This window comes from Streptopelia decaocto, assembly GCF_964273445.1.
Source record: "Streptopelia decaocto genome assembly, chromosome: 3".
NCBI lineage: Eukaryota > Metazoa > Chordata > Aves > Columbiformes > Columbidae > Streptopelia > Streptopelia decaocto.
The window spans coordinates 20109016-20123426 of record NC_138656.1 but is presented as its reverse complement, the minus strand read 5'-3'; the positions used below and the strand labels follow the sequence as shown (position 1 = coordinate 20123426).

General features: G+C 36.8%; 1 protein-coding gene across 5 annotated transcripts in view; it reads left to right on the top strand.

Moving 5' to 3' along the window:
- DISP1 (dispatched RND transporter family member 1) overlaps positions 1-14411 on the top strand; it is an 89861-nt gene that overhangs the window by 63237 nt on the left and 12213 nt on the right. For 3 of the 5 annotated variants that reach the window (XM_082047611.1, XM_082047612.1, XM_082047613.1), the window contains 2 exons: positions 10172-10201; positions 14090-14213. In XM_082047611.1, coding sequence (XP_081903737.1) covers positions 10172-10201; positions 14090-14213 — 154 coding nt within the window. Of the gene's footprint in view, positions 1-3817; positions 4224-10171; positions 10202-14089; positions 14214-14411 lie in introns of those variants that run through there. The other 2 variants (XM_082047614.1, XM_082047615.1) reach the window with 2 other exon arrangements.

The window sequence follows — 14411 nt, the reverse complement described above, 5'->3', positions numbered from 1 at the left end:
ATCAGACCAATAAATCCATACAAGAACTCTTTGCTCAGGGGAGACCTGCTCTGTATCACCTACCATTATTTACATTTCAAGACTATACTGCTAATGCTTTTGGCTGAAGCAGATAAGAGAACTTCTCTGAAAAGCATCTGAATTATCTCTGGTAAAAACACAATAACAGGACACGTGGGATGATCTCTCCATGATCATGCAGTCATCTCAAGACAGAACATGAAAATAAAATCCGTTTAAAGCCTCGCAGAATCATTAGCTTGGCTAAAATTAAAGACTCTGGGGTACATGTAAATTGTTCCTCATTCCCCACCGGCCTCATTTGGAGGTTTTAGCTCCTAAAGCTTAGTTAGTTCAACTTGCTGGATTCAAATATTTTGCTTATTGAGACCAATTTATATTCTAAGCAAGGTGAAGAACGTAGTACTCCAGAGTCAGGAAGCTGGTAAAGTGTTAATATCTTTGGACTCATTGTACATCTTCCTTCCAGTTAGATTTAAGGCTGCTTTTGAACCATTCTGGCATTGCAGATTTATGTGACAGTTGTGGGATTCTGGGTTCTGCTCTATCTCAGAGTTCTGTGCCACACACTGTTTAAACAGTGTTGCAGATATACTTCAATACTTCCACTTATTAATTAATACTTTTAAAAGGAGATCTGTAAAAATGAAAAAGCTGTAAAGTGAGGATAGAACATTATAGCTGCCTCTTACCCATTTTATATTTTCCTTCTAGTTACTTGGCATGAAGATTAGATCCAGAAAGAAATAAAAAGCGCTTGTTTTTTCAGAAAGCAAGGGGATGTTTGCCAAATACCAATCTTAATAACAAGACTTTGTTATGAAACAGCTCTCTGCTTGATTCCAGGAACAGGATAATTGTTATCTAGTACATTCTACATGGCTTGTAGAGCTGATTGTATGTATACATGTGTATAGAATATTTTGAAATATTCTCATTTCAGCAACATTAACTGTTCACCAGAACTCCTATATGGAGTTTTTTAAACTAAGTATTTTTCCACCTATCTAAATATTTTCCAGCTTGAAGATTGTTAGCTTCTGCTGTATTTAATGCATTAAAAGATTCTTTTGTTTCCACTGTTTCTATACAATGTGCACTAATGTCTTTTGTACAATACATATGATTATACTGTTTTATAGGTTAATAAAAGACTTAGTCCCCCTAGGAAGATTAAAAATAGATATCTTTAAAAAATCATTTAGGTCAGATTTTTGAAGCTTATTTCTGAACTTTTTTATCAACTTTGAGCAACTACAAGGCAGAAGCTGTTACCGCCACTTCATTCAGGGTTTGGGATGTTGAGAATATCTGGATTTGTACTGTAGATTGGAAGTTCCTGAATGCTGTTAATTTGTATGGAAACTTTATGAATTATGGTGCTGTTCTCATTTAAGCCATTTATTCCATGCTAAAATATGAATTCTTTACCCACTGGTTTCCCATAATAAAGAGGCTGGAGGCACATGGGAGCAGCAGACTAGATGCTTCCTTTCACATCACGGCACTGACAGCCCGGTGCCAGTATTGGGATTTTAATGCAGTTGAGGAAAGGAGAGCGAATGTGTAGCAGCCTCGTGCATCCTTCTCAGTCTGAGTCCAAATGTGGGATTCTGTTGTGTTTATGTGGAGGAAAAGCTTTCCCTGGGATAAAACAAATCAACTGGTTCTTTTTTTTCCCCTCTGAAGTAATTTGTCACGGCAGTCAATAATTTGAGCTATGCTTGCTCATTTTATTCATTTTTACTTTTAGTCTCACATTATCCCTGAGTGTGATACCAAAGAGATTTATTCTGGTTGTATGAATTAATTTACTCTTCCTGTGATAACTGTTGTGCATTGTCAACTATGCAAACAACGTGCTGCACTTTCTATTAGTCTTGCACAGAGTTGAAGGCAAAGGGCTGACACAGAGAGACCGGAATACAAATAAAAAATCTTATTTATAATTCAGTGGCTGACCAAATTAAAAATAACATGCCTAGAAAAATATTAAGTGCAGTTGAAAAAATACATCATCTCATTTGTTAGGCAGTCCAAGGGATTTTGCAGGCTTTTAATTGTACTAATTGAGCATTAGCATTTGTTTAAACTTCAGATTGCTTTGAGGCAAGCATTTTTTCAGTAGGAAAAAGAGATAGGGAAGGTTCCTGCTTTGGTCTGAGCACCAGGCTGGGTACCAGACTGGCCATATTTTGACCTTTAGTCTCTGCCAGTTACAAACTCCAGGTTCCATGTGTGCTTGAAGATGAATTTCCTATGCCCTGTAACCCTCACCTTTCCTCGAACAACAGAAGAACCAGCACTTAACCAGCAATCTGCTGAGCCTTTGAACTGCAGTCTTCAGAAGACTTAAAGCTGATAACATGAGGGAAATGGTAAAGAACATAGGTCCATCCTTTTGTACTAAATTGACCGGAAACCCCAGCATCAGCTTTGTTCATTCTTGAAAAGGACTGATTGTTGTGTGTTTTGAGATGACTTAAACTGGGCATTTACCTACACATATTTAGGAAAAAAACACATGGCAGAATATCCAAAACAATGGCATTTTGTTGGGATGCTTTGACTGTGTATGGTTGTTCTCATGTGCTTTTAATTAATTTAGTAGTAGGTTGTGATAAGGTTCAAACGTGAAACAAGGCAACACTAGACAACAAAGAGCAAAAGTCTAAACTTAATGTGGCTAGTAACCTGATTTTCAGCGCTCTTAGAGAGATTGGATTTGAGAGATTTGGGTATTCCTACTTCTGAAAAGTTTTCAGTCTTCCTTATGATATGGGGAAAGTGCAGAATGAGGAACATTGACTTTGGAAAACTCATTGCAAGTTGCCTTTGTTGTCTTTGTCTCTAGTTCCTTCCCAAATCACTTTTCAGTCCTCTCTGATATTTCAGCGTTGTCTTCTAATAAGTAATAGTTGATGTGCATGCTTTTAAGTAGACAGTGGTGCTCAAAGAGTAAAACAAAACAAACAAAAAACAAACCCCAACCAAAAAAAACCCGAACAAATAAAACCCCAAACAAATACAGTGCAAAAGGGAAATACAGAGGGCACCTGTGCAATTTGGCATTAATTTAGCTGTACTAACAATGCTAAGAGACATCTGCCCAGGATATCTGCTGAATAAAGAAATCTCTTGAGGCCTTGACTATCAATGCAAAACAGAAATGACATGGTACCTCTAACAGATCAGTACACGTAAGGGAAGTTACAGGTAGAAATCTTGATCATATTTCAGAAAGCCTGGACCCTCTACTTGGAATTTTTTTTTTAATGAAATCATAAATAGATTAATTTACAGGACTGGAAAAGCTTACATGCATTATTTCTCTCACTTTTCCAGTATATTCTGTGATGTTAATGAGAGAGCTTTCTGCAAGATTCTTGTGTTATATTTCCGTTTTTTAGGATGTTTAGTTCATTCAGTCAAGTGGATGAACTTTTGCTAACTTCTTGCTGAACAGTTTTGATTATGTTAAATCTGGTTTACAGTCTGCTTAATCTTGCAGTGGTTTTTTGGCGCCTTAGCTGCAGTACTGAAAACCTTTAAATGTTCAGTAAATATTCTCTTTTGATCTTGCTCCTTACTGAGCAAACAAAACAAATACAGTTTTTTATCTGTGTCAGCGTAAGCTAAAGAGCCTGCCTGTGTAGTTACTTGCTAAATCCTTTTAAATCTCCTATGTTGAATGTAACCTTGGTTTATAACATTTAAAAATTATGACATTCTCTATGGCTAAATTCAGACACTGGAACAGCAGCTCAACACTGTAATGTATGTTTGAAGTGAAATAGTTTGCTAAATTGAGAAAAAAAAATGCTGAAGTAACAGTATTTTCATTTGCTGCAAGAGATGAAAAATGTAGAAAGATAAAAACTAGCGTTTGTCCCTATAGTTGGCCTAGTAATTCTGAAAAAAATTGTGTGGGCTTGTAGTTTGTCTTCAAGAAAAGCTCTCTGGTCAAAGGAGGTTTTCTGAGAGCAAAAATGAACCCCTCAGTGACTTACATTCCCAATTTCTTACATCTGCACAGGAAGGAAGACTGAAGCGTGTACCAGTTGAAGTGTGACATATGACAGTCTGAAGTCTCCCTATGCCAGAGTCAAACTTAACGTTTGTTTAATGTCAATCATTAATGCCTATAAGAATGTGGATTTCAGCCTATGTAGAGAAATACCTTGATGCAAAGAGATGCTCTGGTACATCTCTTTCATTCTCTTTGGTATCATGGGATGGAGGGTTTTTTGTGTGTATGTTGTGATTTCTTGGGTCACATTAATTTCCTGTCTGTCAGAGAAATACAAGATGTGGCCATGACCTTGCGTTGCTCCACTCAACTGGGAAGTGTAATAAAAACAGCTTTGAAATAAAATATTTCTAAGGAAGGAACTTTTTGCCAGTAAAAATGCTGAAACTACTCTAGTAATCATTTAAATCCCAGAACATATCTATTAATTTCACTGTAATTACTGAAGAAGAAAGACTAATGGTTTTAGACTTGTGAAGAATCTTGAAATAATATTAGTCTACTCCAAATTAGCTGTTGGCTTCTTTTCAAGTAATGATTCATGGTGGTATTTTGCTAAGCCTTTTTTATTGTCTTGAATAGTTCAAAACTTTTGTTTAACTTGCCAAGCAGTATTATATGTGGTGCTGCCCTTAGTGCTTTAGAAGTTAAAGGAATATATATATAGCTTTAATTAAAACTTTTGAAGAAGAATATACTTTAAATTATGTATAAACTTTGCCATTTAAAGCTAGGACAATCCAGTTTAAGTATGTTTGCTGGCAATTTTCTTATTGACAGTTTGAGAACTGTGTTTAAAAGTGGCTACACTCATTGGAGAAAAGTTCAGGGAAAGGGGAATGCAAGAAAAATTGAGTGAAGTAGCAGTTTCAGATCATCCCATCCTGATAATCTAGACATGAAACCATTTTGGATTGTTCCTTGACATTTTATGTGGGAGAGAACACTAAAAGTCTTTGCATTTTTCTTGCTTTTAATAAAACCTTAAAAAAGCAACTTTTGAGAAAACTGAATTCTCTGTCATCTTTAAAGCATCCTTCTTTTTGGGGTTGTCCTGTTCTGCCTGTATTAGGTGTAAATAAGTAAAGCGCAGACAAATGCAATAAACACTACCTGTTTAAAACACATCTTGAGGGAGTTCATGATTAGAATCAAAGAAAACTCTACACATCATAGCAAAAAATTAAATTGAGAGGCTGGTAAAAAGCTTTTTGGCAACTTAATCTGTTGCATTTGTTTTTTGAGTGATTGTTAAAATGATAAAGCACGTAGGTGTTATACCTGATATAGCAGCAAAAGTTAGCTTGACATTTAAGAGCAATTTAAATTGTTCTCATGGGTCAATGACATTCTGAAAACACGAGGATTTTCTTCCTCTGATGGGATTTAGTTTGTATTGTATGTTCTAATGGAAGGTGTACAATATGATGCATATCTCATTCTATCCTGCAGGGATTTAGCTTATCCTTGAGTGTGATAATGACAAAAAGCCATGTTTTATCGCTCCTTTTAACCAGATCTACTAACAAAGGGAATAGCTTCCCTCTGGCAAAGTCAAGCGTTGAGGTTAAACACCTCATAATCCTTGGACAGGGGAGTCTTTATATTGATTTTTTTTTTTCCCAGTAAGCACAGCTATTTCTTGTAACAACATTTTGACTCAAGTGGATCTTTAAGTGAGAGGCAAGAGTGAAAATTAGTTTTTCTGCTATTGGCTTTTTAATGATTGTTTTTTTTGGTATCACCATGTTTAGACACCTGTGGTATATGAGGTGCTTCAGAAATAAGATAGTTTGTGTCCTAAAGAGTACACTACATAATAAATATGCTATATATCTATATAGATGTGATGTTATTTGTATCAAGAGAAATAATACATCCTTTTTATGAATATCTGCATGAAGAAAGAAGAACTAAGATTCTGTGGAACAGTTGGTGTTTGTCCATGCTGCCAGAACCTGGTGGTGTTACAGATCTACTGCAATGACCACAATTTTCGTGGACTCTGGATCCCATTCTGCTAAAGCCTTTGTCAAGATTGCTTCTGCTGCTGTTTTCTGCAGTACTATTAGCGATCATTTACAGCCCTGTAACTACTACTTTATGATAAATAGCTGTAAGCTATAAGGGTGTCAACCAGACTCCTTTCAGTGGTGCCCAACGATAGGATGAAGGGCAACGGGCACAGACTGAAGCACAGGAGGTTCCATCTGAATATGAGGAGAAACTTATTTCCTTTGAGGGTGCCAGGACACTGGAACAGGCTGCCCAGGGAGGTTGTGGAGTCTTCTTCTCTGGAGACATTCAAGACCCTCCTGGATGCCTTCCTGTGTAACCTCATCTGGGTGTTCCTGCTCTGGTGGGGGGATTGGACTGGATGCAACTAATTTCTCTTTCAGTCTGCAGAGACAGGAGCTCGAATCTACAAGGGCTTCTTCCCTTTTGCCTCCTGTCTCTGCAGACTGAAAGAGAAATTAGTTGCATGCAAGTGTCATGAAATAACTCAGAATTCAAATGTTCAGCCAGGGAAATATCCAGGCAAATAACAGGAATTCAGAATGTTTTAGCAAGGCATCGTTTGGATCAGTTAATACAAAAGTATGTTTTGGGATGTAGTGACACTTTTAAATTTTTTTAAGTTACTGTCAACATAGGCAGGAATGCTGATGTTTTCTATTACCTCACTGTTCAAAATATTGGTAGAAATGCTGTGGTTCAGTGCTGGACAAATGAATATTAGAGCTGTAGTGGTCCAGTCCAAACCAGTGGCCTGATCTGTCCTCCTGATGTTCTTCTTGTTTCTTACAGTAAACTTTTGGATATAATAGCAATGCTTTTTAAAAATACCATTTTTCCTTTTCACCACATTGCACAGAAGGCTGCTGGTCAACCAAATACATTTCATGTTGGGAAATGTCTGGGGTTTTTAACCAATCTATTTACCTTTTCTTTATGCAATTCCTAATTGTATGATGCTCAGTTTAAACTCGCCATTAGGAAAGGACAGGATGAAGCAAAGCATCTGTTGAACAGGGGCTGAGACTTGCAGGAACTGGTGATAGAACAGAGACTGTATTTATCTTTCCCCTTCTCCCCCCTTGGCATAGGGCGTATTAGATTTGAATCAGAGACTGTAATTTCTGCAATAACTTGGTTGTGCTAGTCCCATCACAAACAACTGTGATTGTCGCTTTCCGCTACCAAACTTGTGTGAACAAAGTACAGAGGTAATTCAATCAGCCTGGCTTTTGTCCCAGCACAATTATGGAATTCACCATTTATTTCTCATGAAAACTGATGAGGTTTGGTTTTGGTGCTTTGTTGTTTTTTTTTTTCTGTCTAGACTTTTTTTGGAGGTTAGTGGTGTTTTTAAACTGGCTAAATGGAAGTATAATACTTCAAAAATTAGACACAGCAGCGTTAATTAAGTGGGAAAGATCTGGTTTTGCCATGCATTTCTGTGTTTTAGAGCATAACTAAAGAATTTTTTGGGCATAGTTTTCAGGGATAACTTTTCCTATTGACTGACATAATAGAGTCATCACAACAGCTGCAAGGGATTGGTTACACTGCTGGAATTCACCCGGGTGTGCACAGGTTTTTTCAATGCATGCTTTTCGAAACAAAACAGTTTGATAGCAGGTGTGACCTTTAACCCGCCCTAACTTTGAAGAACTTAATCATCATCATTTGTTCAGGACTGAATATATTTTGCAGGTGGAGGAAACAGAGGGAAATGTAGTTTGGTTTTGATGGGAAAGAGGGCGGATGAGGAAGGGTCGTGTATTTTTACCTCTTTTGTGTAAACAAAATTAGCCTCAGTTAATTTTTGAAAGTTCTATCTAAACAAATTTTACATTCTGTTAAGAAGATCTGTTTTGACATATGATTATGGAGACATAAATGAAAGTGTCAGGTTTGAGGAGATATAAAATGTGTACACCTACTAAGATTTTGCTTGCAAAAGGGGCTGGGAGAGCTGTGGAAAGGAGGAGCATAGAGGAAGATACATTGAGAACGTGCCTGCATTGTCCTTAGAACAACGTAAAATATACAGTGGTCCTTCCCAACCATTGTTTGTGTCACCAGATTTTTGAGGAGCTCAGCTGGTTCTGTGGCAGTTCTCACTGAGCAAACTCATATTTGGGAGATTGTGTAGGATTGTATAAATGTAACACTTCCTGATGTGGCCCCCAGTGAAAATGAGTTTGACACCCCTGCTCTATATAATCTCTGTCAATGTAAATTACAACAGCTTGTGCTAGTTGTTGTCCTTGGATGGCTGTTGGTTGTGCCAAGTGGTTGTGTGGTATTGTTGCTCATGGTGAGGTCTGCTATGGCACAGATGAAAACGGGACTCACTTTCTTAAGTGGCTTAATGTATGTGCAAATGCAAATCTTTACAAATAAAACCTAGAAATACATGTTTAAATCACCATATTACCATTAAATACATGCAGATGTATTTCTCACTGCTCTGTAACCAAGAGTGAATGAGTGCTGCAATTATGAAAATCTGTTAACCTGACTGTAACTTTGTCTCCTTTTTCATACATTCAGTTTGTGCTCTGCCTTGGTGCTGAATCAGTTCATGAAAGGGCTGTCTGTTTAAGCATTTCTTTTGATACAGAATCCTGTTCAACTGACTTCAGATTCAAGTTTAGTGTCTTCGGTACCTACTTTCTCATCGTCCAGTCTAGCCTCAGCTGAGAAAACTTGGTTTTGTGGTTGAGGCTCTAGGTAGGATGACGAGAAGTCCACTGAGCATGCCACAACTTCTTTGCAGCCTCAGGCAACTTACTATTGCAAAATCATTTCAGAAATCAGTTTATTTGGGTTTCTGTACTTTTAAGCTGCTGACGAGTCTGTTATTCTTGTGGTCATACCAGAAGTTTTTGGCATTAGTTGTGAAATGGAGTATGTTCAGTACCACTGAAAGTCATATTTTTGCATCTTGGGCTACAGTCTGAAGGCTGGCGACTTTTCCTAAATTTAATCTTAATTTTTTGTGGCTGGATTGAACAGAAAATCCTTGTCTGTACATTTCCTTAATCCTTAAGCTACTCCAACTGCAGATTGGTTATTATGCTTTTCTCCTGTTTTTCTCCAGCTTCTCCTGGCTGCCAGGAGCAATTTTTACCCCTATGTACGACCTACAGGCATGTCCCAGTCAGCAACTCTGCTATTAATACGTTCTTGGGTTTAGCATTTCCAGACAGCAGTGAATTACAGCTGATAGAAATTTGCTTTTATACAATTCTTATTTCTTGTAACAGTTAAAATAGATTATATATATATATTTTATATATATATATATTCTTAAGGAAATTAATATGTTAGATTTATATTTCGTGATGGAATGTTCAATCGTAGTTATATTCATTTGCTGTAGTGTTTGAGACACACTATGAATGAAGATGAGTCAAAGAGGGCTTAGCATCAGTGTTTAGCTTTGCTAGTTTAATTTGTTCTTCCGTCCTCCCTGCTGAGAAAAGGGGTGATAGAAATGGCAGATAAGAACAATTTGCATTAGGGTTTGCTATCTCCTCATCAAAGGAATATTGTTTATATTAGATTTTTAATAAATAACAAAAACTTGCATGGAAAAGTTATTTTATAGAGGTACGTTTTGTCATTCTATTTCCTGTATTATGTTGAGGCAGAATTTATGCCCAATTTTTTTTTTTGTAATGGAATTATGAAGGATAATTCAGAGGGTTTGTGAATTGCAATGTCAGAACATGGTGTTTTGAGTGTCTTTTCCCATCACATGCAAACTTTGTCATGATTTTCAATACTACTGAATTTTTATCATGTTAGTTTATTTGGTCTCTTGTTGAAAACTGAAAAAGCCTCTGGAATAGAAATCCCCAAAATCAGCTGCATAAAATTCCACTTTTGAAAACACAGCTGTCTTTGTAGCTGTAATCATTCTCTGAATTACTTGTTTGCGGAGACTCAATTGAATATGATTGTATGCTTTTTAAAATAATTCATATTCTGAAATAACTGATTTTTATTATTTCTTTGCTTATCCATGTATGGGAAGAATTAAACAAATTGGCATGTGCATGTATACTTAATGAATTTTCAATTACTTTGTTTTTCTCCTCCTTCTAGGCCAGCCAGACCTTTCAAGTTACCAAAAAGGTAAGGTCTAATACTGGCACATGTGAGGTTTGCAGAATCATAAACGCAGTAGATGAGGTGGTGGCAAAGCTGTTGTACCCCACACAATGCAAGAGTAAGGAGTGTACAAGGAAAACAGTAGGCTATCAAATTAAAGCAGATTTTAAAAGAAAATATTTCTTTATGCAGTGGGTAGTGAATTTCTTGATCTGCCATAGGAAATTGTGGAGGCAGATAGCACCAGCAAGTTCAAACAACATTTAGAAGAATTGATCTACAATGGGTCCCTAAATAAACACTGAAGGAAGGAGCCAGGGACAAGCTCTCTACCATCCCTAATTACACATCTGTGAATCCCAGGGGGGCAGGAGGGGGAGAGACCACAGAAGGTGGTCAAACTCACATGCCCTATTTGTGGAGAGATGAGCCATCACTCCATAAAGTCTGGGCTAGAATTTTTAAATCTATGCAGATTTCAATGTTCCCTGTTTTCAAATATTTTTATGTTTTTTTTTTTATTATTATGATCTGTGGCATTCTCTGTGTATTTACACTATCTGCACAAGCATAACAACTCTGTGACCCAGTACCTTTTTGATTAAAGGTTATTCTGAGAAGCTACTTGGTTGTATCATCAATAATGATGAAACAACCTGACAGAAAAGTTCAGAAAATTCCATTGTAGTGATCTTTTCTTCTTAAAACCAGAAACCCCACGCAATCAGGTTTGGCCTGGATATATGCTCTGAAGAATGGCAGGGTCATAGAAAACAACAGAGCAACTTACCTAAAACTGTTATTGCATCAGTAATAGCAACAAGAATCCATCTCGAATGGAAATACATTGAAAACATGACCCACCTTTAGGATTTTCTTTCAGTAAAGAACAGGCATGTTAGCTATATATCTGTTTTGCAGATACGTGTTTGTTAATATGAATTTGGCCACCAAATTATCTATTGCCCATAGTGACCTCTTTATGGAAACTGTGTATGGTGTGTTCCTGTGTCTCTATATGAGATGGGGCATTGGTTTAACCTGAGTATTTCTGCCTATAGGTGCTGAATTGAAAAGTTTAACGCTACCTACATGTTACACTGTAGCTTAAAATGGGAAGGAAAAAGAAAAACTGTCTTTTTTACTGTCTTATTTTGAATAAAGCATCTAAGGTCTTAGATCACCTTGGGGCAAATTGCTTGAAACCAGTCTTTTAGTGGTGCTAAACGGGTGAGATAAATGTAGACTGGATTATTTACTGTAGCACCCAAGGATTTTTAATTATTTAAAACATGGGAAACAAACCAACCTTTTTCGAATGTGTGAAAAACATCAGGAGGAAATAAATTAATGAGAACTATCTGCATATTAGCGGAACAGGGCAGCTTAAAGTAGTGTTAGCATTCTATTATAGCAACTAGATTGAAAGCAGGCTGCAATATGGATAAAAAAGGTATTTCAGTCAGTGTCATGGTTATTGAGAAGTCATTGTTCAGTGCTTCAGTAGTTTGGAGGAACAAAAAAGAGATAATCTATCAGGGTAATTATATGTCCAGCTCATTGCACAAATATAGCTTTAATTAGCCATCAAAAAGCAGGAGGTGTTGCCCTGTTTCAGAAGGATGTGCTTAGCACTAAGGATGTCCTTTCTGAATGCAATTCCATGGCTGAGGAATTGATTTAAGCATTTTTCCTCTCGGACTTGGACCTTTTCAGGCAAGTGGTCATTTATGCAGAATCTGAGTCACACAGGGAAAATAAAAAGTAACTAAACTCTTTTTATGGCTTTTTAATGGTTGAAAAATAAAGTAACTGCCATCTGTTCAGCCACTTCCAGGGGCTTGGGACCAAGGCTGGCTGTAGGCAACTTGGAGCCAGAGCCCTCAGCAGCACCAAATGATGCTCAGACAAATACAATTACAATATAGCTTGGTTAGTCCTTTTTGGTGTTCCAGCCCACGTCAGCTTTGCTTATCTGAATTTCAGTATGTGGTACAAGAAACAGGACAAGTTTGTAGCTGTAAACAAGCACTTACTGTTTTCTGTATGTGGTTTATTAACTTGTTAAGTACTTCACGTAGGACATAGTTTCTTTGACAGCTAGTGATTGAAGAATTTAACCAATTTCAGAGAATCAAAGTGTAGAGACAAAATATCAAAGCAGTAAATCTGGCACTAGTGATGAATAGGAAAAAAAATCTTTAGGGTATAATTTTTATGACTTCTTTTTTATAATAGCTAGTCAACCCAGCTTGGTGTTTATGAAAACATTTAGTCCTATAATTAGGAAAATTCTATTAGGTCATTTACTTCCCCTCACTTCTGCTTCGTACAATCGCTCATTTGGCAAGCTGCCCCTTTGTGATTCACTTTAATAAAAAACTTACACTTCAGATTGCTTTTCAAGCTTTTGCTAATTAACCTCTTGTGTCAGTGCAAGAATTATTCCACGTTTACCTAATGGGAAATGGAGATACACGTAGAGCTTTGGACTTCCTTGCTCCCTAAAGCTGTGCTTAGACCTCTATCCCTTCCCAGCAACGGGACAGGACATTTCTGTAAAGTCGATAATTGAATTGTGATTAGATAATGAGTTGCTCTGAAACTGAGAAAGAACCGTCTTTTAAGACAGCAGAAATAAGTCAGGAAAGTGCTCTGCTCTAAACTTTCGTGTTATGTTGCATGTAAGTTGAGGAGGAAACAAGAGTATAGATCTTCTTCATCCATAGTGAGTGTGTGCAGAGACTTGGTATAGAATGATTCATAGCGTATAATTATTTTTCTAATGCCTTTTAAACTGTTTGGGACTTTCTATACTCTCTTTGCTCCCAAGATTAGACAGTTGCCCTTGAAAGAGAAACTCTATGAATTCAAGTCCTTATTGTAAGAAAAATTATTATGAAAATAAGATTTCTGGGTTTTGTTTTATTTTCTGATACTTTTCTGTCAATTTAACAAAAATAAAGATATTTTCTGAAAATGATGAAAATTGGATTTGCATATAAAAATTCTTGCACTCTTAAAATTTAGAATGAACTAGGAGTCATAATCCGAAGTTATGTGTTATACAGAAGGCTAAACAATTATTGCTGATTAGTTCATGTATTATGTTGAAACTCCCTTGCACCTTTGAATTTACAGCAGATTTTATGGGTCATTAGTATACACAGTTTGAGTATTTTTTACAATGACTGTTTTAAATATAGAGGCAATGTGGGGGTTTTGGGTTCTACTTTAAGAATCAATGTTTTCCTCTCTTTGATGTTTTTCTTAAAAAGCTTAAGCTTTCAAAGAAGGAACTATGATATTTTCTATTATTAAATTTTTAGCAAAGCACCTATTTCCTAGTGGTCCCCAACCATAGTTTATACCTGTTCCAAAAGTTAAGGAAAAAGTATTTATACTTTAAAAATTGAGTTTAGTCTTAAACAACAGTTTTCACTTTACATATGCTATTTCTTTTTGCATTTTTATGTAAAAACATTTGATGTAAATTATTGCTATGACTGTTTCAAATACTGAACATGTATTACGTATTTTGGTAGCCCATAGTTGATTGCCTCTGTAGCAGCACAAAGAAAAGCTGAGATAAAACCTACATGTTTGTCAGAATCCTGAGGGGAGAAAAACTAATAGTCTGATATGAAAAGCTTTTCTACATAATGATATAAAGCTTCAGTAGGGAAACTTGATAGAACGGGGGGGAGGGTGTTTTTTGTTTTCTTACTTCAAAAAAAAGAGCATAGAAATAGACTGTTTCCAAACGATTTCCGTCCACGTGTGGTAGCTTAATCTCAGGTAGGACAGAGAAAACAGGTCAGTGTTTCAGCACGGTTCCTTAGAGAAGGATGGATTAATTTTGTGTGTAACTTTTATTTCTGTAACATCTTTTCTGTGCTCCTCTCCCCACAGCTACGCTGCGCTGATCGCTGACTGGCCTGTGGTGGTCCTGGGCATGTGTACGGTGTTAATAGTGGTGTGTGCGCTGGTCGGGATATTAGTTCCAGACCTTCCAGATTTCTCTGATCCATTGCTGGTAGGTAAATATTAACCAATTGTACTGACAAATGAGTGGTTTTGGTTTGCTGGCTTTTTTTGCAGCGGTACCAGTAAGCAGCAGATACAAGTACAGCAATTGATACGTTCCTCTGAAGTTGAGATCTGCCCGGAGGAGAAAATTGACTCTTAACATATCTGAAGAGCTTCCCTGTACTGTGAATCTGTTTGGGAATCA